Here is a 26,935-nt window from a genome sequence, read left to right as displayed (position 1 = left end):
TCTCTCAAAGGCTATTGGGCTTTAAAGCTTCCAGGCACAATGCAAGAGGTGGTCAGAGGGGCGAAGTGGTCATCGCCGATTCCTGACCGAAACACTCAAAAGCGTATTCTTTGTTTTTTTTAATAAAGCTTTCCTCAGACTCTTGTTTTCCTCATCCATCTGTCTTTGTTCGTCGTGTGCGAGAGCCGCTGCTCTGCAGGAAATAAAACCACATTTCACAGAGAAATTGCTCTGATTGCATCCTGAATCTTCGTCATCTCGCCGTCCCGCCTTCGTGTCGACGAAGAAAAAGCGTTCGGCTGTAATTTACCTTTGTGTGTCGCATTTAAATCTTTTTTTTTTTGTTTGTTTGTTTTGTTTTTTCCCTCTCGCTCAATGCCGCCCTTCTGCGTTCACAGAGTGAGGTATTCAGACAGCGTGAGATTTCCAAGGTTATTTGCTCGCTAAGAGAGAAGGAGGCAGAAGAGTAGAAAAGAGGGGGTGGGGGACGAGGAAAATGTGCGATGACGTTAAACTTGATCTTCTCTGACGCACTTGTCCCCGGTGATCCATTACATCACAGATTTATAGGGTGAATGTAGGTGTGCCGGCTCTCTCTCTGCTTATTTCCTTCCCACTGACTTGACCCTTAATTTTCAGCTTGTTTTCTACCGCTGGAGTATAAATAGATTTCGTTTGACCTTTTTGTCTTTTTAATTTATTGTCAGAAAGTTTGTGTTTTTAAAAGGACACTGTAGGGTTTTCTTTTCTTTAACTTGAGTTAAGTGAATGTGCTTCAGGTTGTTTGTTGGGCAATTTACAGCACAGGTCAGGGATCAACATGAACCTATAACATTACTTTTGTTTTCTGTTGTTTCTTTTGCTGGATGGAAGGATAAGGCAGCAAACAACATGACTGCAAAACAAGAATAAGATTTAAATTGAACATAAACCACCCACTGACACTGGGATGAATGTCCTTGAGCAAATTTGAAAGAAACCACTTTCTGCTTTCTGAGTCCCTAGCGTTATTCTGACTGGAATTTTGGCTCTTTTTATTTTTGTCTTGTTCAAGAATATTCAAACTTATTGAGTAATAATTATAGTAGGACTCTTCGTGATGAATTGATTGTTGAAAAAGTGTCAACTAATTTAGTAATGAATCGTTAGCTGGAGAATACAGACTCAAAAAAAAGAAAGTTTGCTGAAGAACAACACATTCAGAGCAGTAATTTAGCCAGAACTCTACAAAAATATGTACATTTTTTCTGGCTAAGATAAAAAAAACAAAAACATCTTTGTTTCTAAATATGTTATACCCAGAATTCCTTAAGTGGCATAGTTTTAGCTTCACCTGGTTCAAATTGTGTAAAAGAATAAATAAATTCATTTAATCACTGTTAAATGCTGAGCTTTTCACATTATTAGACTTGATTTGTTTTTGTTTTTTTAGCTTCAACATGATCAAGTATACACTAAGGGAATGCTTTGTTACAGCATATTGGGCAATGAAATGTTTCTTTTCTTTTTTAAACCTCTGATGCAGGACGTATTGATCATCGTATCTTTCGTATCTTTTATTGTGTTTCTAATATTGTGTAAAAAGACTTAAGTGTTAAAATAAAAAATCAGCAGTTTGCCAACCTTTTTTTTCCATCCAGTTAACCGTCGGAATAAACGATAGAATAATCAATTACTAAAATAATTGTTAGCTGCATCCCTAATTACTATATGCTTGAGTTTCTTTCTATGGTTTCGACTTTGTGCAGAGAAAAACGCATCACATCTAAACTTGCTTTAAAGACACTGAATGTTCTGTTATCAATGGCCTTGATGAGAATATGTGAAATTTTGACTAACAGCTTTGTAAAATAAAGGTGAGCTAATTGTAGGTAAAGACAATTAGCAGACATTATGATTATTTTGATTTCAGTCAGTATCAATACATTGATTAGTAATTTGCAGTGATTATATGAAACGATCAGTTATTTTGTGATGTGTCACGAAAATAAGATTTTATTTCGATTTTAGTTGTCTTGTGTTTAAAAGCCATTTTTATTATTATTTGGGTACAAATTGGAGTATTGCACTGCCTTCAGAGTTTTCCGTTCTTCATTTGGGGTCTCAGAGCGAACTGCTTTACATAAGCAGCTGTCGGCTAAGGATGTGAAATGAATAGAAAGAGTGTAGCACATTAGGGAGATTCACAGATGGGGCAGGATGACATTTCTCCTCACACCAGAGGCACCAAAACACATTTCAAACTGGCACAGCCTCTCTCTTCACTAATGGGACACTTTCAGCCCACACCGCGGCGTAGCTGTCAGCCCCGGCGACGCCGCTCCCCGTCACCGAAACGTGTTAATCTGTTGTAACGATGCCGTAATTGCGCGTACGCGATTGTCGCCGTCTCCCTTCAGATCTTCCTGTACGACTGCACCGAGGTGTCCCCGTTCTCGCTGCTGTTCTTCGGGGGAGACATCACCATCCAGAAAGACGAGGGCCAGGAGACCGTCGCGGTCGACCGCTGGATCGTCTTCAGGTCCCCGGCGCGCATCGCTCATCTCGTAAAGGTGATCCAAGCAGACGCCAGATGCTCATTTTACCCCGACGTGTTGTTTATTTTTACTTTTTTTTATTTCTTAACCGCTCTCCGTTTTGTGTCCTGTAGAGTTTGAAGAGAGAGCTGGACTCACTGTTGCAAGACAAAATCAGTAACCCGGCTCCTGTGGATTGGGAGAACCGCCAATCCAAGGACTGCGCTGTCATCACGGCCATCATAGACCTCATCACTACGCAGGAAAGGCCTGCAGGCGGCAGCAAGGACGACGGCAGGACGTGGGCGTCTGCCCCCAGCGGAAGGCACTCTTACTTCGATGATGACGATGACGACGACGATGATTAAAAGTGTCTGGGCATTTGGCTGGCAATGAAGAGAGGAGGCTTTCGGACTGACTGCACCTTCAGACATGAGTTTGTTGGAATATTTATGATAGACAGCTGGCCTCCTTGATGCTTCTGCTTGGTTTAAACTTTAGTGCTCCCTAGATACTGAAGGCCAAACACGGAAGGCTTAGAGTGCTGAAGAAATGGAAATGTTCTTTGGAGGAATGAATCGTGCTTCTCTTTCGCTTCTTAAGATTATTCAAGGACCAGCCTCTCTGCATGCATCCTTTTTTTGTTTTAGTTTGGGAAAATTTCACCATTCGTCCACATAACTGATTATGCAATAAAGAAGCTACTTAAAATCACTCTGTGCGACGTCTGCCACCTTTTCAGCTAAATGCCTAGAGAAAAGGTGTTTTCACACATAATAGTTTGATACAGTGGGTTCGATTAGGGATCAAAATGGCAACATTTTGTTCCATTTCAGTTCACTTTCTAATTGCACTGTGTCAAATGATCCAAATCCTGTGAAAAACCTGGTTCACCCTGTGGTGGCGCTGTGCAAGCCTCTGAAGGCTTGCACAGCTTGTTTTGGTCTTATTTACCCAGAATACCCTCTGCTACAGCCCGCTTCTTGCTTTTGGAGCGGTCTCCGGTCCTCTCGGCATTCACATATGCATTCGAACCGCGCCAGAGTTCACTTCAACCGAACCGATGCTCAGACCAGAGTTCGATTGCACTTTCACACTTCCCCGATCGACTTGTTACTCGATAGACTAGAGTTAAAGCGGACTAAGCAGCGCTAGAATGAATACACCACAAATCTCCATGTAAAAAATATCTACTCGGTTGGGTCTCTTTGTGCTGAAGTTCCTGAATCAACTCAGCTAGCTTCGTAAGCAGTGACCTTTCTGTAGCACGGAGGTGTTTAGCCGGTGACATCCTGGATTACATTAACAGATGGTCTTCTGCACGTCTGCATAGCTGAACATGGGTCCTGAAATACTAGTTAAAAGTTTTCTGTTACTATCCACTTTCTTTTCTACAGCTTGGGCTTTTAACACTTTTGTCCAGAATTGGGTAAACACAATGAATGCAAATGTTGCAGCCCATTTCTTCAATACCACTCTGTGCACTTTCTCTTGAAGCACAGACTCCAGTTGCAGGTCACATCTCGTGAGTCTCTCTCAAACTCTTGCCTGAGCTTTGCTGTCCTCTTTAGGCAGCAGTTATTCCAGTTGTTTGTGCTCCTTTTCACACCTCAATTTATCCCTCAACTCTGTTCCATTAATATGCTTGCATACGACATTTTGACATGCCAGGTTCCTTGGCTTACAAATAAAGTATAAACACCTTGGTGTTCAAACTGAACTGGAGACTCAAGGGTGAGAATGTCTACAAGACAGGACAGAAACGGGATGTAATTTGAGGACTCTTCGCTCTTTCAGTGTTTGCGGCAAGATGCTGTGTGAATCTGTTGTGGAGGGTGTAATCTCTCCTACTAGACACTAGGTGGTGGAAGAGTATCTGGACAAAAAAGTGTCCTTCTGAAATTTTTAAATCTTATTTATTTTTTGCTTTTTTATTTTTACTTCAATGTATAATTATGTAGCAATTCTGGATCCCACCCCACCTCATGCAAACACTTAAGAGTGATCCATCACACTTAACAAATTTATTTCAAAATGTATTTGCTGAAGTAAAATAGTTTTTGGTTATTAAAGTGATCTGACACCATGTATTGCCAGCAGCAGTAAGCATGTACATATAAATGTGTGGATTTGAAACGATTATTAATTCTGTAGACATTAATGTGGCGTCGCTCCACTTTGTTGTTGCCAATTTGTTAGAGAGACCAACCTGTCGAGCTCTGAACATTATTAAACACCTGCATCAGACAATACACGGCTATTGATTTGAAATGGGTCTATTATGTGGTGTTCAAGCTGTGCCTGTACTAAATCTCGCACTACCAAGGCAGCCAGCGGTTTCGCGTGCCGCACAAGGTACGATGTTTACACACCTGCAGCGCAAAATGTCTGTGCCACTGGACAAAGGTCGTCTCAGAAGTCTTCAATCAAAATTGACAATTTTTTAAAAAAGTTTTGTATTAATCTATTTAAAATGTTGAATTACGGCAATAAATTTAATTTCCAATATATTATTCAGATTTATGTGTAAAGTTTGCAAGAGCACCTGATTGAACACCAGTTCTTTGATGACGTGGTGATGATGAGGCAAAACTGCAAAAGCGTCAATCTGTCAATATGCAGAATGAAACAATCACTTGGAAAACAAGACGGAAAGCAATTACACTTTTATTAAGAGACTAATTAAAATGGCTTTTTCTTTTCTTCCAATATAAATCTGTAATTAAGAAAACACAAATGTTACTGTACATATTTACAATGCAAATCAGGTTTTTTTTCTTTGTCTTTTTTAATTAGTTACAAAGGGAGGAATTTGTCGAAGCAAAAGAAGTTCATGCATCAATTTCTCTCGGTTTTTTTTGTGTTTTTTTTTCCCCCTCAGTGCAAACGTAAAGCCGACGATTCCAAGAGGTGTGTGTCCGTTTGGCAGGGTGGAGGGAGGGAGGGGTTTCTTCTGTACAACAAAACCTCAGCTTGTGGTCAACATCAGTGTTGGGTCCAGAGCTGTTGGCTTGATAAATTGTGTTATCGCCATCCGCTGGTCAGGCCATTTTCTTTTTCTTTTTCTCCCTTTAGCCAGGCAACAATAAATGATGACTCACACACTGGATAATCGCATTAAAAGCAGGGGCCAGGCAGGGGTCTGGTCTCACCGACGGCGGACGCACAATTTCTCTGGCGTCCCAAGCATTCATAAAATATACATACATGGGATTATTTGTACACCGCCACGTCTGGCTTGCATCAATAGTGACATTTCTCGCCGTTCAAACTGCAGAATTGATGGGGCGTGAGGAGGGGAGGGATGAATGGTGCTTGAGACATAAATGTAAGAGTCTGATTCATGAGGGTGACATTAACCGCTGACAAACGGCAAGTTGGAGTGCAGATACTGGGCTCTTTTCCTCAACTGCATGCCGTAATAGATCCCTTCTTCCCTGATGGCTGTAATTAGCTGTTTTTTTGTTGTGTTGGGTATTTTTTTTCCAATCAGTTATGAGTATTTACAGCTGTATTTACATATGGATTTCGATTTGATCTTCTGCTCAGCTGTTGCTTGAAACACACTTCCAGCTTGTAGCAACACAAGTTACCGGGGGGGAAAAGCCTATTATCGCCCGGCCGGAGTCTCGTTAGCGGGGCTCGCGCCCGGGCTGCCGTCAGATTCTCTCTAATTGGGTTTGCTTTACCTCCCGTAGCGCCACTGTACTCATTACGCAGCACGGCGTTTACAAGAGAAAAAGGAGGAGGAAAAAAAAAAAGACATTTGTAAATTTAACAACAACAGTTGTTACGTGCTGAAAGCAGCTGCTTCGGCTGCGGTGGGCGTGAAGTTTCTCCTCAGCTAGCTGGAGAATTAATCAGTGTGACATATCCCCACTGTCAGGGCCCACGTCCACCCACTCGGAGAGCGATAACTCATTAAAGGAATCCGGTTTTGTTTTTGTTCTCTCCCCCCCCCCCCCCCCCCCCCCACCCGTGTCGGTGCTAAACAGGATGAAACTCGGGCAGGTGCTGAAGCCGCAGCCAAAAAGTTCAGTCTGACGGTCTCTCGGTCAGCGCGGCTCACACGTTCGTCTCCAGCCCCTGCAGCCGGTCCATCCTCTGCATGTTGCGTTCGATGGTGGCCTGGCACGTGATGGCCTCGCCGCACTCTGCAGGAAACCACCCGGCCTCGCCGTCGCGCAGCCGCTCGCCTTCGTACCAGCCTGAGGGAGGGAGAGAAAGCCACGCTCGCGTTACAGCGACTCGCGCCAAGCCTCTGCTTACGCAGCGTAGATTTTTTTTGTGTTTTTTTTTTTTTATGTTGTTGTGTCCCTTTGACGAGAAAGCCTGTTGCTATGGTCACCGAAGCGGCAATTAACTTCCAGGCTTTTGGGCTGAGATGTATGGTGGGGAGGATTTCAAACACATCAGGTCCATTATGTGAAAGAGATATGCAGCAAAAGAGAGAGGAGTGCATGATGACAGGAAATTGAGGCAAGACGGTGAAAACTCAGAGGAATGTCGGCGCGGCTCAATAAACCACATTATTAAAAAGTTGATTTATTTCAGTAATTCAATTCAACGGGTTAAATTTGTTTACTACGGAGATCTGCAACCACAATGATACAATTTCAGAATTTATTTAGGTCAATTTTGATTACTATAGATTACAGCTAATACATATATATACTGTATATACAGTACAGACCAAAAGTTTGGACACACCTTCTAATTCAATGGGTTTTCTTTATTTTCATGACTATTTATAAGGCAAGAAATCCCACGTATTAACCTGACAGGGCAGGTTGACCTATGAAGTGAAAACCATTTCAGGTGACGACCTCTTGAAGCTCATCAAGAAAATACAGAGTGTGTGCAAAGCAGTAATCACAGCAAAAGGTTGCTACTTTGAAGAAACTAGAATACAAGGGGTATTTTCAGTTGTTTTGCACTTTTTTGTTTAGTGCATATTTCCACATGTGTTATTCATAGTTTTGATGCCTTCAGTGTGAATCTACAATGTCAATAGTCATGAAAATAAAGGAAACTCGTTGAATTAAAAGGTGTGTCCAAACTTTTGGTCTGTACTGTATATATATATATATATATATATATATATATATTTTTTTTTTTAAGTCTTTTGAAACAGAAATAGTTTATTACTAAGCCACTATGTGTCACTGCTCTTGACAGAGGGCTCTTTATCCAAGCATATTTCTGGATGCTTAGTGGAAGAAAAAAGTTTAGTTGGAAAAAAAAAGGGGTAACTTAAATCACTTAATAGGATATGGACAAACTCTTAAACAGTGGAGCTCTTCATGCTCCTTAAAATGTGTCTTGGTCTACAACCCCCTCGCAGTTGCCACAGTTTTCCTTCCACTCAACTTTTTGTGAGCGTGGTTACAGTTTCGTTAGCAATGATATTTTGTGGTTTGTCAACAATTTTTTCCCATGACTGTGTAACACATTTCTGTCATTATGTCTTCTTTTATTAGTCCTATGTAATATTCAGATTTTCTAAGTGTAGCTTAGCTGTAAACTATAATTATCAAAAATAATCAGGAAAAAACCCCTAAAATACTTAAATCTGCGTGTGATCTTTCTAACAAATGAGTTTCGCCCTCACTTAATCGACTGAAATAAGGACTTCTCAACGCTGTTGCAATCTGTTGAGGCAGACAAATATGTATCCGAACTACGTAGGAAACGTGAGCGACGTACCGTCCACATGCTGGGAGACCAGCACCACGTCGGCCACCTGCAGAGACAGCTCGTCTGGCTGCTTCGCCGTGTACGTTCTTATCACCTCAACCTGCATAACATCTGGAAGAGCGAGAAAAAATAAAACCAAAAAAACATTGCCTCAGGTTTTGTTCCAGAATTCACAACTACATTGACGTTCAGTTTCGCTGACGGGCCACAAGGTGGCGCAAAGAGCTCAAAGAGGAGATTTTTTATTTTTTTTGAGACAACTCACTGGTTCTGTCGTGTCTCCTCTCGTCGTTGTCATTCTGGCCCAGGGCACTGATCCAGCGCGCACGCTCATTCCTAAAGAAACCAACAAACAAAAAAACAATTCTTTGACAAACTTTTCCAGAGTTTCACTTTTAAAACACGACTACAGAGGTTTGACACCTTTGTTTTCAACAGGAAGTTTTCCCTTCCCTCCCTCTTTTCAGCCCCTATTCAGCAATAAAAGAGCCGAGATAAGACGAGCACAAAGGGCTGATTCTCAGTGGAGGACAAGACCTACTTTTGCTTTCTTCCGCTCCCTCGTGCGCGCGTTCCGTGGGAAACAAAGTAGGTGGAGCCGCGCGGGCCGGATCCCGTGAAACCAGATACCATCTCACCTGCTCCAATGAATTCCCACAAAGCAGGGGGGGGAAGATGGCGGGAGCGATAAAGAGAAACGGGGGGGAGGAGGTGGAAAGTGAAGGAGAGGATGGTTCATTCGGACTGCCAGGGAGACTCAAAGTGTTGGTGGCCTCCACAAACACGGACAGTTGCACAAAAGTAGCAGACCAGACGTGAGTCAGAGCTCATTATTGCGCTCCCACGGAGTTCTGATGGGGCTTTTTCTTTTCTTCATTTTTTTAGGTCGCACATGCAGCAAAACACAGCGGCGAGTTAGTATGAAAAATCACCAGAGAGACTTGTCATTGTAAGGAAGCTCTTTATGTTTGTGCTGGTCATCAAGCTGCCCACGCAGCAGTAATCAGAGCAGCAACCTTTGGGTTTTAATTGCGCCGTTAGGAGCTGTTTTCTTTTAGTGTTGACTTAAAAAAAAAACACTTCAGTTCAGAGTCCAAAAATTTGTGTTTGTTGTTTTTTGTGTTTTATTAGATCAGACTTTAATCAGATAAAAGATACTTATATTCTAATTATCAAAGGTGTGCTTAACTATATAACAAAAGGCTTACTTTTGCACCGTTAGTGTGAGCTAGTGATTATGTAAGGAACTGATAAAAGGTGACTGGTTATCCTTTAACCGATGACCAGGGTTGAGGTGTCGCTGATAAAACTGCTAAAATGCTCCATCACACTATCCTACACTTTTAAGTCCTGTTTATAAAAAGCCTGAGAAAATGTTAAGACTACGCACAGATTAACACAGTGGTGCCCCTCCCACACCTGCTGCTGATATTAGATGGTTGCTCTATTTCTTTTTTGGCAAAAATGATTAATGTAGCTGGATTTAAATATTTCTGACTGCAAAAAAACAGATATTTCACTGCGTTAAAGCAGTATTGCATATTTTACAGGCACATAGTGTCATTTTATAGCACAGTCAAGTAACTATGTTACATTCAGTTATTATAAAAACGCTGTACATATCAAACATTACATAGAAGAAATTTGCCTTCGTAATTCGACGCCTTGAAATTAGGCTTCTGCCTCTTTAAGAAGCTACCGCTCTTTCTAACACTCCGCCTCCAGTACGTTGTTACAACAGTGATTCTCATTGCTCCGTTTACAGTCGTTCTTAGGAGCGTTGGACTGACAAGTGGTCCGTCTGATGACCTCAGCAGACTCGCAGTTTCACCAGGTGCTACAATTAGCTAACGGGAGACTTGAGGGGTGAAAGAGGTCAGGCAAAAGCTCGGCTGTGTATTGCAGCTCCAAGGAGGAGCTTTGTGGAAATAGGCGGAGCTTTGTGAGTGCAAACACTTGCTTAGGTGAGTGCAAGTGCATAGGCAAGCACTTGAATCTGCCATGGGAGATTCAAGGATTCCTCAAACATGCATGAAAGAATCAAAGCAACCCTCCAGGTATGGGTTTGAGGAGGGAATAAAACGATGCCATGTCAAGCTCAAAAAAGTGAATTTTACATAACAGCCTCTCTTAAGATACATGTCTCCCATAAGTAAAGAAACTGTTACTGACAACTACACACAACCATCCTTTAAAAATTCCTTCAAATCACACGTGTCAAGACTTGGAGGCATTACAAACTTCATGGGTTTCTCATTCAATTTCATGGACATCAATGTGCCTCCTGTGCCTGAGACAGCTGTTTGCTTTTCTCGACAGCCGGGCCTGCATGCCAACGGTCGGACGTTTACGTGCGTGCAAAACAAACGTCCCGACAGGTCGGCCTCTCGCTCAAAACAGCTGAAACAACCAACAAATACAAGCGCAGGCATCGGCAGGGCAAACGCACGTGAGACGTACTTAGACTTGTGCGGTATGCGCGCTGATAGCAGGTGCTTATCCCATGTCCCTCACCCCCTCCACGCTTCCCACTGACCGAAAAGCCTGTGGAGAATCGGTCTATTCATTGTAGTGAGACTTCCTCCGGCTTCAGCCATTCATCCTGCCGATGAGAAAGGAATGCCAAGATACATAAATCCATTGTGAAAGGCTCGCGTTTCACCTCTGAAAAGAAGAGAGTCTCGCCGGGCGGATTGCGAAACCTCTTGCACACAAGCGGCTCAAGAGTGATGACAGCCCCTTCTCTGACCTTCCTTCCTGCGTCGGATGACCGCCCAGGCGTTTGGGTGTCCGTCCCTGCTTCGCCTTACAACTCAATTTCCCTCCAACCGGTTAGTTTACTCTCTGTTGTTTCGGCCTTCCACACGCTGCTGCTGCGAAAACTATTTGCTCCCTACAGGTTTTTTTTTTTTTTTTTACTTTTATCCATCACTGCATATCAACATGACAAATAATTTCTGTTGTTACTGCTATAGTCTATATTATACAATAGATATGGCTGTAGAAAATAATAAGAAAGGCTTTTTGAAACTGAGTGAACATGAATAGTAATTTATTGGATGATGCTAAGAGAGGTGGGTGCAAAAATATGTTGATGTATAAACATACTTTACTACTGTTCTTTTGTATGTAGTTTGTATAGAACTATTCTTTTATTACACTACGTTCATCTGGACCTTTGATCGAACTGTTTTAACAACAACTTGAGTAAACCATAAAAAAATGTATTCAGGTAAAGATTTTTAACCTATTAAATGGATAAAAGCGTCAATTAAACCTAGATGGTGTTATGTGAAAAAAAAAGACTCATCCCCCTTTTTAGAAAAAATAAAATAAAAAATAATGAATTAACTTTTCTGAACCACGTTTTGGCAACAACTCAAGTTGACACACCCCGGGCCCGACCACAGCCACACAGAACAGAAACGGACTTAAACAAACTTAAACAGAACCTGTCAGACAACACGAGGTAGGCCAAAAGAGATCTTTAAAAAGCAGCATGTTGTGCCTCTAATAAGAGACGTTGCACCGATTCTGGCTCAGCTCAGGTCATCGTTCACGTCCCAACAATTATCATGAACACGGGGTTTTCTTAATTACTGCTCAGACACAAACGCAGCGCAGTTGTGGAAATCCCAGAGCATCTGCGACTTGCACGTTGCAACAGCTTTCCCATTATCGCATTTAAACAAAAGCAGGCAGAGTAGACGAAGAGGGGGGTAAAAAAGAAAGAAAAAAAAATCCAAAACGATCCAGTGTGCAGAACAGAAGCACCGACTACCTTCTCTGGTCAGAGCTGTTAAATAATCGGCGCTGCTCTCTGTCACAGCTGAATATCGGTTCTGTTTTCCTGCAGGCTTCTGAAGCCGCTCTGTTCCACTAATAGACCAGCGCTATTCACCGATTCTGAACACTAGACACAGCAACAAGGTCACGGGGAAAGCATCCCAGCATGCAAGCAGAGCAGAAAGACAACAACAAAAAAAAAGAAAGAAAGAAAAAGAAGTAGAAGTTCACACAGAGAGCCCTCTCTCTGATCCATCTCTAAACAGCTGGAATTCCCGATGCATTAAACCACCGTCGACATCAAAGGTCGTCCTCGTATACGCCTGCTTCTGGAGCGCTAAAGGGAGGCTCACAGACACGGACAGGGCAGCGGGAGTGAGTGGAAATGAAAGCTAAAACTGCCAGATGGGAAGAAAAAAATAAAACCCACCAAAACCCATTTCTGCAGTTTTGTTTCCGAAAGAAAAACAGACGAGCCTAAAGTCAGAATGGGAAGAATTTCACCCTGGAACGCCAAACGTTCGCTGCACTCACAGTCAGCAGTAAAAGGAAACATAATGGACATTTAAATGTTTTAAGATAAGAATCATTTCTTTTCCAGGGAAGTAGATATAAAAGCCTGTGCTCACTGAAGGAGAAATCTTGCAATTTTTGTCACCTTTGCTCTGCGATGCTCGGTGGTCCACAAAAAAGGGGCTTAAAAGTTCGGAATTAACTCAATTTCTTCTTAATTTACCTCCCTACTGTGCTGTAAAATGACTATAAGTTTATTAAATGCTTCAAATATTTTACATCAGGTATCATATAGGAAGGTTTCCTGCCAATCTGTCACTGGTCTGTTTTGACTGGGCCAGATGTCCAAATCATTTCAATTCACATGAGCTGAAAACTTTTTATCCATATAATTACTTTGCTGGACATTAAACTCATCAAAACCTTGTGTGGATTTTGCAGAAAATAGGCTCTAAAATATACAGAAAGGTAAAGCATATGACGAAAACTGAATCTTAATTCATATTCTACGGTTATGCCACATTTCTTTCTGCTGAAGAAAGTCACCACATGCTCGTACCTAAGAGCAATTTGGAGCAAACGATTGACTATTTGTTGGAGTGCCTGGGAAATACGCATGCATGCATGCAGGCGTGTGCATCTGTGTATTTGCAATATTGTAAAGCAGCTTGTCATTCTCTATTTGTGAAAAGCGTATGGGGCACCAGAAGCTGGTTAAAAAAAATTAGCAACCAGTCATGTCAAAACACAGAGTAAACTTGCTAGCATTAGCCTAAGACTTCAATGAATTATTCAGCATGAAAGCATTAGCAGCAAGATTATGACAACAAGTTTACTTAAGATGGGCTGTGTGTATCGGCTCAGATATGTCTTTAGAAATAACTGAAGCTATTGACGTTTTATTTGTCCGAACATTTTGATCGCTTTCTTTCTTTATTGTAGCAGATGTTAGCCTGCAGAAGCTATCTCTAGACACTGGTGTAATAAATATTGGCTCGGATTAGTACTGGGGAGGGAGGGGGGAAAAGGAAGGTCTCTCGTTAAACTTTTTTATCTATTTTTAGGTGGAGCTGCTAACAGCCTCCCTTGTTTAACTCCCAGCCTGCTGAGACAAGACTCCATGTTGTGCAATTTTTTTTTGTTTTTTTTGACTAAACTTGGGACGACCGGACGGGACGGTCATCAGAAAACAAAGAGCTCACACAGTCCTCTTTGTGAACGAAGAGGCACGCAGACTCTGGGCAATGTGTCGAAGGATCGGGAGAAGCAAAGGAGCAGAGAGCGGGTGTGTGGGTGGGGGCACGGTCGTGGGAAACAGCCAGCTTAGCTGCTGTCTGTTGCTAAACAACAGCTTAAACAAAGCCTAGTTACCACCATGACACTGGACTGTTGCCAGGGTCTCCCCACTGGTTTTTCTCGGCTCATTCAGGATTTCGGTGAGCTGTGTGTGACACACACCGTGGCATTCGCAGCCGACTTGCTGCTGACACCACCAAATGAAGGGAACTGGAGGAAGGATTTTCCACAACAACTCATGCAGCAGAGAGGACGGTTGTGCAGGAAGACTGCATTCGGATGATGTCACCGACACAAACCAGTACCTGTCGAGTTTCATATTTTCATTGGAGTCGGATTTAAAAAATAATTAACAACTGCAATGATATATGATAAGCTAAAAAAAAACACTAAGAGGGAAGATTTATTAAATATTGAAGCTTTTTTTTTTGGCAAAGGATAGAAAAACAGTGAAAAATATTACATGTACTTTAAGGCTTAGTTGAACAGGTAGGCTTCTGTGTCTGGTAAAAGCAAAGACAGGAAGGTGTTAGAAACATCTGAAATGTTCCACACAATAAATTTCTCCACACAAAAGCAGTAAATCACAGCTTCTCCCGTCAGAAGACGGCGGGAGTTTCTCCAGCTGCATGAGAGTGAGGAGGAACAGTGAAGACTCTCTTTAGCAAAGCTTTGAACCACAACGGATGATTACAGAGTACAGCATTGTGTGTCTGCGCATCCATGCATGTGAACGAATGCGAAGGCCGACGTAAAGCAGATCCCTTTCCTTTGTTTGGGTTATTTAATCCGAACATCCTCTCTTTACTCTCTAATTACTATATGAGGAGAGATGAAGTTACACAGGATTGAGTTAGCTACAGCTTACAGGCTGTTTTTAGGACTTTGGTTGGCACTTGCTAACTTTATCCTGAATTACTTGAAAACAAACGACATAGGTACACAGTTTCTTTTGGGGGGGGCTTACTCTTTGTATAAAACGACAACAAATTTTTCACTTCCATCTCTCTGTTTGTTTTCAGAGCAGATTCAAAAATAGACTCTTGTTACTTTGAAATGTAACTAAAACCACTAGGGAATTTTGTCTGCCTGTGAGTTAGAAGGCACAGACAGCAGCACATAATAAAGCTAAAAAATCGGACCTGCTCTTTTTCACACAGAAATTCAGTCAGAATATTAAAAGATCTCAGATTCCCTCTGCTGTCTGAACCAGTAGCCCAGACCGTACGATGATGAGCCTTCAACAAGTACAAACACCCAAGAGTGAGATATTACGCCACGGGCAAAAATTATTCACTCCCGCTAAGGGTTGTAAATGCTTAAGTGAAATTTGAACGGGAATGATGGCTTAACTAAAAAGAAGAAAAAAAAAAACAAAACAAAGCAAGGCACTCACTCCAACTCCGTTCCGAGGATCATCGCCACCTTCTCGCTGGAGTGGTTGCTACGGAAACACAGCCGGAAGAGATGGTTTGCGCCAACCTGCCGTGAGCTCAGCATGATCGTGGGACTTTTGGCCGGGGAGAGGTGAACGTCCTCGGGCTGACTGCTGCCTACTTGGATCTGATCCCGCAGGGCGTAGTCTATGACCGTGTGGCTGTCCTCACTGGTGGAGAAAGAAAACAGGTGCAAAGGAAAAAATGCTGGATAAAAAAATCTTTTTACTACAAGATAGTGAATCTGTTTACAGGTGAAGAAGTTAGCCACACACGTCTGTTCTGTTCAAAAGTGAAGTTAGACTTTTGTTTGCAATGCAACTAATATTTTTTTTATAAATTTATTTTCCATTACAGCCACAAACTTTAATATATTTTATTGTCATTTAATCTGCTACGACAAAAACAACAAAAGAAAACATATACTGTAAGAGGAAAAAAAGGCCACCCTTTTTTTTTTTTTTACCTGGCAAAATTTGCATATCGCCAGGTAGAAGTTATTTTTAATGGTAGCAAACAATGAATACACTCAGCGAACAACAGGAAGGAAAGCTGTTTCCTTCCTGGAAGTAGTGCATGGGAACAGAAACATTTATGGAATAGCTTGATTTGACTGTTAAATTCCCTAAGATGGAAGTTTTTGCATCATTAAATTATTTCTAAGCAGAGCAACAAATACAGGCCTCGAAATAAAGATGACAAAACGACATTGTATTGGAATTGAGTCTAATTTCAATTCCACAATCCAGTTGAAAAGCGATATTCTTATTCCGAACGAGCACCTATAGATTAGGGACTGTGAACTGATTAATTTAGTTATTTTTGTCAGGTGGCCCAGTGTTTTAAAACAAAACTAAATATCCTTTGGCTAATGTGGTTACGTTGTACTTTGCAGTCTTGCATGGATACATTTAGCTAACATTTGCACAAGCTAGCTGGACACATTCAGAGAGGATGATGCTACTTCGGTGAGATTTGTGACCTTGAATCTGAATCTGTTGAAGACGTTCTTAAATACAAGAGTGAAAGTCGTTTGCTTAAATAAGCCAAGGCTGAAATGCGTCCATGATCCAGAGACAAGCAGGAGAAAAATACCAAATAAAGCCACCTCTGCAGGCTGTGTGATCAAAAAGAACTAACATTTTAAGTGATGATTTCCTTGAACCACTGTTTTATGTTTGGAAAGCTCCCTCTCAAAGTACAGAAGGTGCAGACAGCTAACCAACCACACACACACCTCCACACGCGCGCACACAAGCTCGCCGTCTGTCCTTCAGCTGCGTGCAGGCTTCATGATTTTATGCAAGTCAGGAAATATCAGCAGAAAGGCTTCTGAAGCAGAAGTCAGGTGAAGACACAACATGGGAATCTCCAAATCCCATTTTACCAGCTGAAACACCTGAGAACTAGTTTGAGTGCTACAAGTGTCAAAGATTCATTTAAAAACGCAGAAAAACAGATGCACATGTTGGTAATGAAGCCACAGTTTCCAACTTTTGAGTGTTGTTCAAGCAAAGAGTAGGGTTAGGGCGGAGTTTTGATATGCTACGCCGCACACAGCTAACCGCTACACACGGACGCTTGGATAATGCAGGTCTATATTTACACTCCGTTTTGCTCTTTTTGACTGTAAACAATTTAGCTGCGACACCTAAAAACGAAATGACATTTAAACACGAGTAAATAGACGCTTGGATTAAGTTACACAGTTAGTTTTGAGTTTTAAAGGTAATTTAATGAATACTAAAATCAACAATGAATGGAATCTTTATCTTTATCTACTGCAAACCCAATGAAGTGGAGATGCTCCAATCATTGATTGATTGATTCATTGCTCATCTGATTTACCTTCAACAAGCACAAATAAAACAGCAGTCAAAATGATGTAATAATTATAATGTGTGAGAAAATTCTCATTAGAACTGTGTTTTACTCATTTGAAACAGACAAAACAATCTGAGGCTATATTTAGCATCTCTGAGGTTAGCATGATTTGCTACAACAGGGTGCTAGCATTAACAACTGACGTGTTGCTTCCTTTTAAACAGCTTCTGAAAATTGTCTCCAATTTTATTTTTAACCACTAACCCCTAAAATATGTTAGTTTCTTTTATTATTACTTCATAAGCGCCTGATCATCAATCAGTACAATGTAGAAGTAGAGTTAGAAACGTATCTCTTCCTGGTCTTCCTCACCAGATTTTAGGATTTCCAGCCTTTTTGCCTCCTTGAGGACAAATCTACCGGTAAAATTCCAGGAATGTCATTCTTGTGACATGAACAGGATGGGTGGGGAACGTTACGTTTGTACGGCGAGCATTCATGAGTGATCTGGTGAGCAGGTGTCCTGCCCAGCAATTGCTACGTAGCAGCTAAAGGGAAGTGGAAGACAGCTACATGAATGCGGAGGATTATGAACACCGAAAATGATATAGGATGAAAACTACCGTAAGGTTTTAACCAAACAAACACACCGCTCTGGATTAAGGGAGCTCAGACACCAACCAAATGTTTCCGCATACCATGCCAGCTTCTGGTTTCCTGATTTACACTTTGCTCTTTAGCAAACAAACCGGGACAGAAAAGCACTGATGGCGTCCTGGGAGGTTTTCATCTCCACTGAATGTACAGGAGTAAAGGCAGATCACCAGGGTGGACTTGCTCAGCATTTCACACTGGTTGTTTTGGTCACATGAGTTTAAAACGGTTGCATGTTTAACTGTGATAGATTTGAAAGAATCAGCATCCGTCAGTTTGCGGCCGTTTCTGGTGTAAAAACAGATTCGATCTTTCTGTTAGTAATATGTAATATTTTGGGGCCTCTGGGAACTTTTTATGATTTGAGGAACAAATAATCAAAAATAACCAAGAAAAAAACCCAACAACAACACATGCTGAAGACGAATGTTAGTGAAAACGATATAGTCAGAAAATCCTATTCAGGGTTTCCCCCAGAAAACTTTGCAAAGCTCGGAGGTCGGGGAACCGAGGCGACCCACCGTGTTTTTGTATTAAAAGATGTTAAGTAGACAGGAAATGTAAAAATATTACTGGGATGTTATGGAAACCATTGCCAGTGAAACGCTGTTTAAACCCACAACTAGTCTTCAAAAACAACAAATTAAAAAATACAATTAAAATGAATATCAATTATTTGCACTTCCATAAGGTTCCCCAGCGTTTCAGGGGCCCCATAAATGCTAATATTTTAAAACAGACCACAGATACATAAATGTAACATTTGTCTATTGAGATGATCGATGCTGCTAAATTTGATTTAATGGTTTCAGCATACATAAATTAAAAGATTTTTAAATTGTTTAACATTTATATGCAAGTTTTTAAGGAGCTGGCAAGTTTACTTTGAAAAAGGTCAAAGAACAATATTCATAGTTAAGTTGTTTTGTTACCATAGCTACAATCTGATGCTGTGAGTTTAATCTTTGAGTTTGAGCTCTGTTTGTTCATACAAATGAGTAAACTGTGATTATAACTTATTGCTTTTCAGGTTGGCCAGTTAAACTGGTCCCCGTCTCCCAGATTTCACTAAATTTAACACAGAAGCTGTAAAGATGCTGATGTTTTTAGCAACAAAAGGGGTCCCTAAGTCAAATTCTGCTCAAGGCCTCATACAGCCTTGGACCGGCCCTGCATGATGAGTTAAATTCACTGCGCAAAAAACGGGAGATTTAATTCAATGCTGCTAATGTGGCTTTAGTAGCTCTTCCATTTCGTGTCTGTTGAGGTTTTAATAAGGGAACAGAAACTATTTTGCTTGGTCCAGTTTCTCAGATCTCCGCGCAGCCATGCACATTAACTCTGTCTGACTAAGTGGAAAAATAATACTACTACTAATAAAATAATATAAAACCATCGTGATGCGTGACTGCGAGGCGAGCGCGAAAGCTCCTCACCGGGCTGAACCTGCATGATGAGTTTAGCGCTGGTTCGTTAACTAACGCACCCGGGAACACATACATAAACATAGACAGAGCCGGGCACTGGGCAGCATGTTGAAATGGAAAGGCCGCCCAAAATTCTTTGTCCACAAATATAAATCATTCTCTACACATTATTCCTGCGGCTCACGTAAAGCTGCACAGCCAGAGCTAACGCGGTGGGGTTTAAACTCGTACCTTGATCAAAAACTCTAGAAAGAAACATAATTCCTCACAGGGGGTTGATGTGAATATCCATACAGGTCAGCCTGTGTCCAGTTTGAGTGAAAGGAGGCGCGCGAGATCCGCGCTGAGGTAAGCTTAACACATCCAGCTGCTGCAGCGCGCGAGGCAACGCGCAGAGGCGCCAGCAGTGCGATTGGTCCAGCTTTAAATGCATAAACTATAAGTCTATCTTCTATAAACGTATCTTTTAGGAATTTAGGAATGAATCTGCTCCGCTAGTGAAACGCTCAAAGCAATAGAGACGCTTGCAATCTGACTTTTTTTAAAGATGCGGGGTTTTTTCTTCTATTGTTATTTTCCTAAAAACATAAAACAAGAAAGGCTTAGCCTGGCGTCGGGGCTTGTAAAGCATGGCGGGCCACCAGGCTTATAATACACTGGGGGAAGCCCTGCTATTTAAATTTTAATTTTATATCTTCGGATTTGTATGAAACATGTCTAACTGCTAAACTGTGATTAAATAGTTTTTAAAAAATACATTTTTCTACCTATAACTTGTCAGTAAGTCGCTGTGTGTTATAATTGTTTCTGGGTATCAAAGTTCTATAGTAGTTGTTTTGATGTTACATTGTCGTATCGTATTTTAAGTTCACTTTGTTTAATGATTATCAGGTTTTAATCTTTAGTGGCACTTTGCTGTTAAAAGATTTAAGGGGCTGGCTTAAAATTTTATTTCTTCAGATAAGTTGCTAGAAAAACTGAAAGAATCCAATCTGCTTGGTCCATGTTATTATGGTCCACCACTCCTATCTTAAAATCAGAACTGGAACCATCGCTATGGAAACCAAATGTTAGGGAGAGTTAGCAGTGCGCCGCTGAGCTGCGCACGCTTTCCTGATCAACACTTTTAGAGAGTGTGATATAATGTCCTGACATGAGATGTGATTTCCAGACTCTAGTTGTAAATCCTAGAAATCTGCTTACAAGAAGTTAGTCATTACTTTCCACTGAGTATTAAAAATGCTTAAAAGCAATAGCTGAGCTAAGCGCTAGCTTTTAAACACATAAAATGTGGGATAAACTAACACAGCTCATGCTACATTAACAGAATAACGTACAGGACAACCAGTACATACATCACTTCTGTTACCAGCATCATTATCTAACACTACCTTCATCCTGAAAGCCTTCTAAGGTCAAAGGTCGTTGGTCTCTAACGTTTAAGTGTCACAGTTCTGACCCTGCTACACTTTCCGAGGGTTAGCATTTTGAGAAATGCAAACGGGACAAGAAGAAGCAGATAGGTTTTTGAGGCAACGTTGGATTTAGCCGCACGATGGACCACACGCCGGGTCAGAACCAACGAGACAGTTGTTGTTTTGTTGTGTCGCAGAGATTGTGTGACCTGCTGCTGTCCGGCTGGCCTCAGGAACCTCTAGCGCGTTTCTGCTTTCAGCGCCGCAGCTGGAGCGCGGCGGAGTGGCGTGCCACGGCGCGGCCGCGGCTCTCCAAACGGTACAAACCAATATTATAACAGCTTCTCCCAATCACACACACACCCACACACACACACTGATTTCAAAGCACTCCCTTTACCAAATCCCCTTTCCCAAACACACAGTGCCTGATGCTTTTCACTGCCGGAGTCTGCTGTTCCAGATCAGATTCTCAGAAAAACACAAGGAGGAATGTGTTTTAGTGTTTCCTTTTTTCTTTTTCTCTTTTTCTTTTTATGATTCTTGGGAACTCTCAGTCTGCGAAAAGCATGGCAATCGAATCCAGACACATGACAAGAAAGGACAGGATATTTCGGAAAAACTTTTACAAGCATGCGATTGAAACCACACGCAGATGAAAAACACACAGTTTTACGGACGTTCTCTGCATATTTCTGAAAGTTTATTTTTGCTGTTGCCTAAAAATAGAGACATGATTACATACCAGAAAGCACAGATGACAATGGAAAGACTTAAGAGTTAATCAGGAAGGATTTATACTCTTCTTAACAATTCATGGAGAAGCATGTATGGCTGCTGAAGTAGACATAAACAATTTTTTTTGACATGTTTTAACTATTCTTGACCAAATTTAAGTTGGGACTGAACCACTGTAAAAAAATATTAGTATTACTATTAGTTAAAATCAAAAAGTTTACTTCTAATCCAAATCTAACCGGACTCTGAATGACTTTGGGCTTTTTGCAATAGTAGCAGTTCTCTGAGACACTTGAGCAACAGATTAAGTCAGAGCATGGAAATGTTTTCATTTAGCCATTTTAGACTAAACCTGCTTCTTTTCTCCCATTAAAAGGCTTCTAATAAACCCTGGATGCTTATGTTCTGTGTGATAAGACACGTCTACCTTCAGATTTTTCCATTACATGAGACGACCGTCAGGGATGTGGCTCCTTTTACAATCTTGGTCTCTTATCTCAAAAATAATCTGGGCAGGCCGGGTCTCCAGCCAAGTTATACAAGCACTAACTTTGAGATACCGAAAGTGCTGATGCTGAACCTGAAGCACCTTCAACGTTGCTTGGCAACCTTAAACACTTGTAAAACACAATAAAATCATGTCTTCACTTCTACATCTTGCACAGAGCAGATGTCGTCACACTGAAAATGTTTAAAAATCCAACCGTGGGAGATTGTTTTTAAATAATATACACACGTTTTTAGAAAGAATTTTGTAAAAAAAATATATATATATACTGTATGTTTTCCTATTTCAATCATTTATCCAACAGAAATAAAAACTTAATTTATCAGAAGGTTTTTATAAACCTAAAAAGACTGATTCATATTAATGGTATTGCTTCTGAGCTATGAAAAATAATCCACCAGCAAAAACACACCACATATTTTTTGTCTGGTTGTCCAGTGCAAGTATACTTAGTAAAAGACTAAACTAACCTACAAGTAACTTTTCAGCAAGATATAATGGCTTCTTTTAAGTCAATAATTGTTAAATTATTGACATATGTTTTAAGTAAAGAAATCTGCCAGTAATAAAATCAATATTAAGGAATTATTGACTTAAAACAAGCTTCTATATCTCAATAAAAAGTTATTTATAAATGTTATTTTAATTGCATTAAAATATTTGCACTAGTAGCTGGACAACCTCCCCCCCCAAAAAACTCAATAATATTTTGAGTTTTCTTTTTTGTTTTTCAAACGTCGTCTACATCCTTCAGTTTAGATATCTTTTGTATTTTTTTCTGACGGGATTTTCCCTAAACAAGTTCAAACACGACGACCGAACCGACTCCACTGCGAAGCCGCCGCCGCCTTCGGGATTCTTAGCTGCAAGTCCCGGAAACCAAAAGGCTTCTGGGAAGACGCTCCGCCGTCGCAGCAGGAGAATTACGAGCGCCCGGGTCACACTCGCAGCCGGTAAATCAAAACCCAAAGCCCGACATCGTCCGCGCTCGCTCGCTCACCCCTTCTTCTTGGTGACGATGAGAACGTCGTTGAAGAGGAAGAAGTAGACGTGGTGTCGGGATTTGCGCTTCGTGAAGATGCCGCTGTCTTCCACGAATGCAGTCAGCTCGCCTCTTTTTACCATCCACCTGGAGGATGAGACCAGCGGGAAAGGCTGGAAGAGCAAAGAAAAAAAAAAAAAAGGAATACAAATCAAAACAACAAATTTAATAAAACTGCATTCAACTCTGAAGCTTGTGAGGTCTCTCAGCTGGAGGACCAAAGGTGGATCGGTTGTCGACACAAGAGGCGTCTGTGAATCCCAAATGCTCCAACAGCTTTTTTTTTCCCACACTGGTTAGACACACATGAGCCTGCCAAGCCTTGTGTGGTTAGTGAGTGTGAAGACCTGTGCCAAATGGACGACAGTGGTGTGTGCATGCTTGACGTTGCTACGGCTACACGTGTGCGTGCAGCTGCACTGCGGCACTCGTTTTGCCCCTGACATAAATTGCCGTTTTAGACCAGTTGTTGAAAGGCAGGGGAGAGGATGAGCAACATTTAGCAACTAAGTATGAGCCAAATGGTTGTCGGACCAACACGCAATAGTTCATCGCTGAAACACGTTTTAAGGTCCAACAGAGCAGAGAGAATAATCTCGTATTTGTTACTCAGTAAAAGAAAATACAAAGAAGTGCAACAGCAGGAGAGGGACGCAGAACAAACAAACATATGATTTTCCAAGTAAATGAAAAAATGTGCTCCAGTATACAAGTCATGTAAATTATGCTTTCATGTTCATAAAACATGTTGCAAAAAAAAAAAAAAAAAATTAAGACAAAAAAAATGGTGCCTTCAAAAGAACGTCACAGTCCATTGTCCATAGACTGATGATGACAGACATGTTGCACATGGCGTAATGTGTAGACCTGCTCTGATTTGTTCTCATTGATTTGTCTGGTTAGTCAGGATCAGCGCTGGTGATAAAAATCTGGCTGACCACACAAAAAGATAACGCATGAAAGTAGACTTGTTCTCCTTATTTAATTTCTTGGCAGAAATTAATGCTCAAGGCAAATTGTCATAATAAAATGATTTTAAAAAATCACTATACCTTCTGTCAAAACGATATGAAGTGTGGTTGACAAATGGGAGGAACTAAAAAGTCCAGAAAAAGGTGTCGATTAACGTTTCAATTTGGTGAAAAGAGTTTGAGAATTGCTCCAATGTGAACAATGATAAGGACTTCTGGTGTCTTTTATGAGGCTGAATTTAAATAAATGTGTGGGAGCTAAAGAAACAAACAAACAAAAAAAGAATAAGTCTAGTTTTCAACTTGTTTTGCGCAGCGTAGCAAGAACAACTTCTGGCCAACCTCAAGTAATCAGGAAAAAGTGTTCAAGGACGTCCAGCATTTGGAGAGGAGCAGCATATTAAAAAGAAAAAAGAGGCGAATGACCTTCATCTTGACATCAGCAAAATGCAACTGTATTTTGAAACAGTCAACAACTGACAAATTGAAGTTTTACAATTCGTTTGCCTCGTTTCCTGTAATAAAAGTAATTAAACTGGATACAAAGTAAGACGTAAAAATATCCCAGAATGAGATTTGAATCTGATTCAGCGTCATCTCAGTTAATAATGCACAAAACACATCAGTGTGAAGACAAAACATTACCGCCTGCGGGTGGGTTTTATTTAATTTACTCGTTTACTCTAGTGGGAAATTGTTACCTTAATCTTGAACTCCAGCTGAGTGCTGATTGTGTACATCATCTCTGTTCTCTCCATTGTGCGGGCGCCTTCGTTGCATTTCCGTACCACCTGATCACAAAGGTAAGAAAAAGAGAAAAAAAAAAAGTCACTTGATAACGACAAAAAAAATAAATGTTTTCAAGTACATCTGATAAGACGCAGAAAGGATTTAACTGGAGAACAGAGCAGTGCTGCTCTGCCTCTTCTACTGTTTTTCCCGTGCACTGCCAGTTAGCTGGCTGAAAGAGGCTACTACTCTTTTAACTAACTGAAATGACTATGAAAATATTTCAGATATAGACTCAAAATGCATAATTCATTGTTTGTTTGTTTTTTACTTAAAAACCATCCCTATAACGAATGTGTGTGTTTTATGTTTTTACTTAAGTTTATATCAAAATTGCAGCAAAGTACATATTACGCCAATAATAACTTATTCTTGCAGTCATATAAGTTGCTTCCATAACTGTTTTAAATAAAAGCTTCTCAGTTTGTGAATTAGGATCTTTTTACTCAAGCTCATCTTAACACGAGAATCTGATACGGCTCTTTGACATATGTCTTTACAATTATTTCAGGATCTTGTAAGTCTATTGCCAGACCAGGAGCCGCAGGAACCAATCTATTTTTCCATTACAGTCTCGCGGCGATCCATTAACATTATTAATTCTCGACATTTCCATAATCATCAGGCCCTGCCAAATCCCGAGGATTTGTTTTTTGAACAGCGTGTTGTTGTGCTACAGCACAACATTGGAAAAAGAAGTAAAAAAAATAAATAAATGCAAGAAAACAGATTATTGCATTGATAATGACAATTAAGGTTCAGTTTAATTTACCATCAGTGGAGACAACAATATTTTATTATAGATTCCATCTAATAAGCAAAGAGGTACAAAAAAAATTATACATATGTCTTTGCTTGATTGTGGTAAAACAGATAGCTAAATTCCAGTGGGAATAAGATGTAGGACTATCCGAAACAAAAATGAAAAGATAAACAGACCACCAGAAGGCGTAAATATATTTCATTTCTCTATTTTGCAATGTTATCCAGAAATTAAACGATTTAAAAAACAAAACAAAAAAAACCCCACCAACCTTGCTCACGGCTTGCAAGGCTTTCTTGCATGTTTCATAGCGTGCCGAGTCTTTTGACGTCTTCTGACAGATGGTCTGCAAAACACACACCCCCCCCCACACACACACACAAGTTTCACATTAAAAACGAAACAGTTGTGGACGATTGCCCACTCTCTCCACTACGCTCATGCAGAGCAATAAAAGAAGACTCCTGAAAGAGTTTTCTGTTTTGTGCTTTTTTGTGTTCCAACTAAATGTTTCAGATTGTCAAATACATTTTGATATCAAACAAAACCTCAGTAAATAAAGAAGTAAGTAAATGCAAAACAGGGTTTTCAAGTTAAGACTTTCTTTATCAAGGGGGAAAAGTGACACTAACCAGCCTGAACCTATTTGAAGCAGTAAGTAATCATCCACTCATATTGAATGACGACTTAACTGTGATTAAAAACATTTTTTTGGAAAGCTGATCGCATTTGCATTGGACAAAGTCAGAATTGGTTATTGCAAGACCTGCAAACTCAAGAAATCACTCAACTAGAACCTATCTGACATGATGAAGTAGGCTAAAAGTTTACAAAAGTGCAAAAACTCTAAAGAATTTTTGCACTAAAGAATTTCGGAACAAATAGGGAAAGGCACTGACATAATTGCAGTCTAGGGAGGGTTACATAGCCTGTGCTTTCACACCTTCTCAAATAAGGCAGACTAACCGAGCATGCAAACTCTCGTTTGTTGAAAGCGGGTCAGACAGTTCTGGTGTGTGAGCACGCTGAAGCTTGGGGAATCTTAGTGAGAACTATCCACAAATGAAGGGAACATCAACCAGTCGTGAACTTCGGAGCGGGTTGGCCGACAAAAATGACTCCCAAGACCTGTAAGACCATCGACAAACCCATCCAAGAGGTTCCAAGAGAAACTACACTCTGCTACATCCGGTGTGAAACAAACACAACATTTCAGAGGAAGGAAATCCTAAATGGTGGTATGTGGCAGAAGTCAAACATGGTGGTGGCAGAGTGATGGTTTGGGGGTTGGTTCAAAACCCCAAACCATCAACTGTCTGCCGCAATCAAACAGTTTGGCTTCACTCTGCAAGAAGATTCTGAAAGGGGATGGTTGACTATCAGAAGGAAAATTGTCAAAACATCAGCGACATCAGCAAGTCCAACTCGGAAAAGCTAAAAGTGGCCAAGTCAAAGTCCAGACTTAAACTATATGGAGAAGCTATGGCTTCTCCTCAAACAGTCAGTTCATACACAAACACCCATTAATGGCTCTGAATTAATTCTGTAAAGAAGAGTTTG

The 26,935-nt window shown here is 40.8% G+C and overlaps 2 protein-coding genes across 2 annotated transcripts in view; one reads left to right on the top strand and one right to left on the bottom strand.

The window, feature by feature from the left end:
• The window catches only part of dhx36 (DEAH (Asp-Glu-Ala-His) box polypeptide 36), a 36,218-nt gene extending 32,988 nt beyond the window's left edge, over positions 1-3,230 (top strand). The window contains exons 25-26 of the mRNA XM_028044737.1: positions 2,400-2,552; positions 2,651-3,230. Coding sequence (XP_027900538.1) covers positions 2,400-2,552; positions 2,651-2,884 — 387 coding nt within the window. The 3' untranslated portion in view covers positions 2,885-3,230. The remainder of the gene's footprint in view (positions 1-2,399; positions 2,553-2,650) is intronic.
• A 1,937-nt stretch (positions 3,231-5,167) lies between these two features.
• The window catches only part of LOC114161454 (rho guanine nucleotide exchange factor 26), a 34,306-nt gene continuing 12,538 nt past the window's right edge, over positions 5,168-26,935 (bottom strand). Inside the window, exons 9-15 of the mRNA XM_028044738.1 lie at positions 25,647-25,721; positions 24,525-24,614; positions 22,811-22,965; positions 15,205-15,414; positions 8,479-8,549; positions 8,223-8,324; positions 5,168-6,724 (exon numbers count right to left, since the gene is read on the bottom strand). Coding sequence (XP_027900539.1) covers positions 6,582-6,724; positions 8,223-8,324; positions 8,479-8,549; positions 15,205-15,414; positions 22,811-22,965; positions 24,525-24,614; positions 25,647-25,721 — 846 coding nt within the window. The 3' untranslated portion in view covers positions 5,168-6,581. The remainder of the gene's footprint in view (positions 6,725-8,222; positions 8,325-8,478; positions 8,550-15,204; positions 15,415-22,810; positions 22,966-24,524; positions 24,615-25,646; positions 25,722-26,935) is intronic.

Source organism: Xiphophorus couchianus, chromosome 18 (assembly GCF_001444195.1).
Source record: "Xiphophorus couchianus chromosome 18, X_couchianus-1.0, whole genome shotgun sequence".
Classification (NCBI taxonomy): Eukaryota; Metazoa; Chordata; class Actinopteri; order Cyprinodontiformes; family Poeciliidae; genus Xiphophorus; species Xiphophorus couchianus.
Note: the sequence above shows the minus strand (reverse complement) of the source record. Positions and strands in the feature narration are given on the sequence as shown.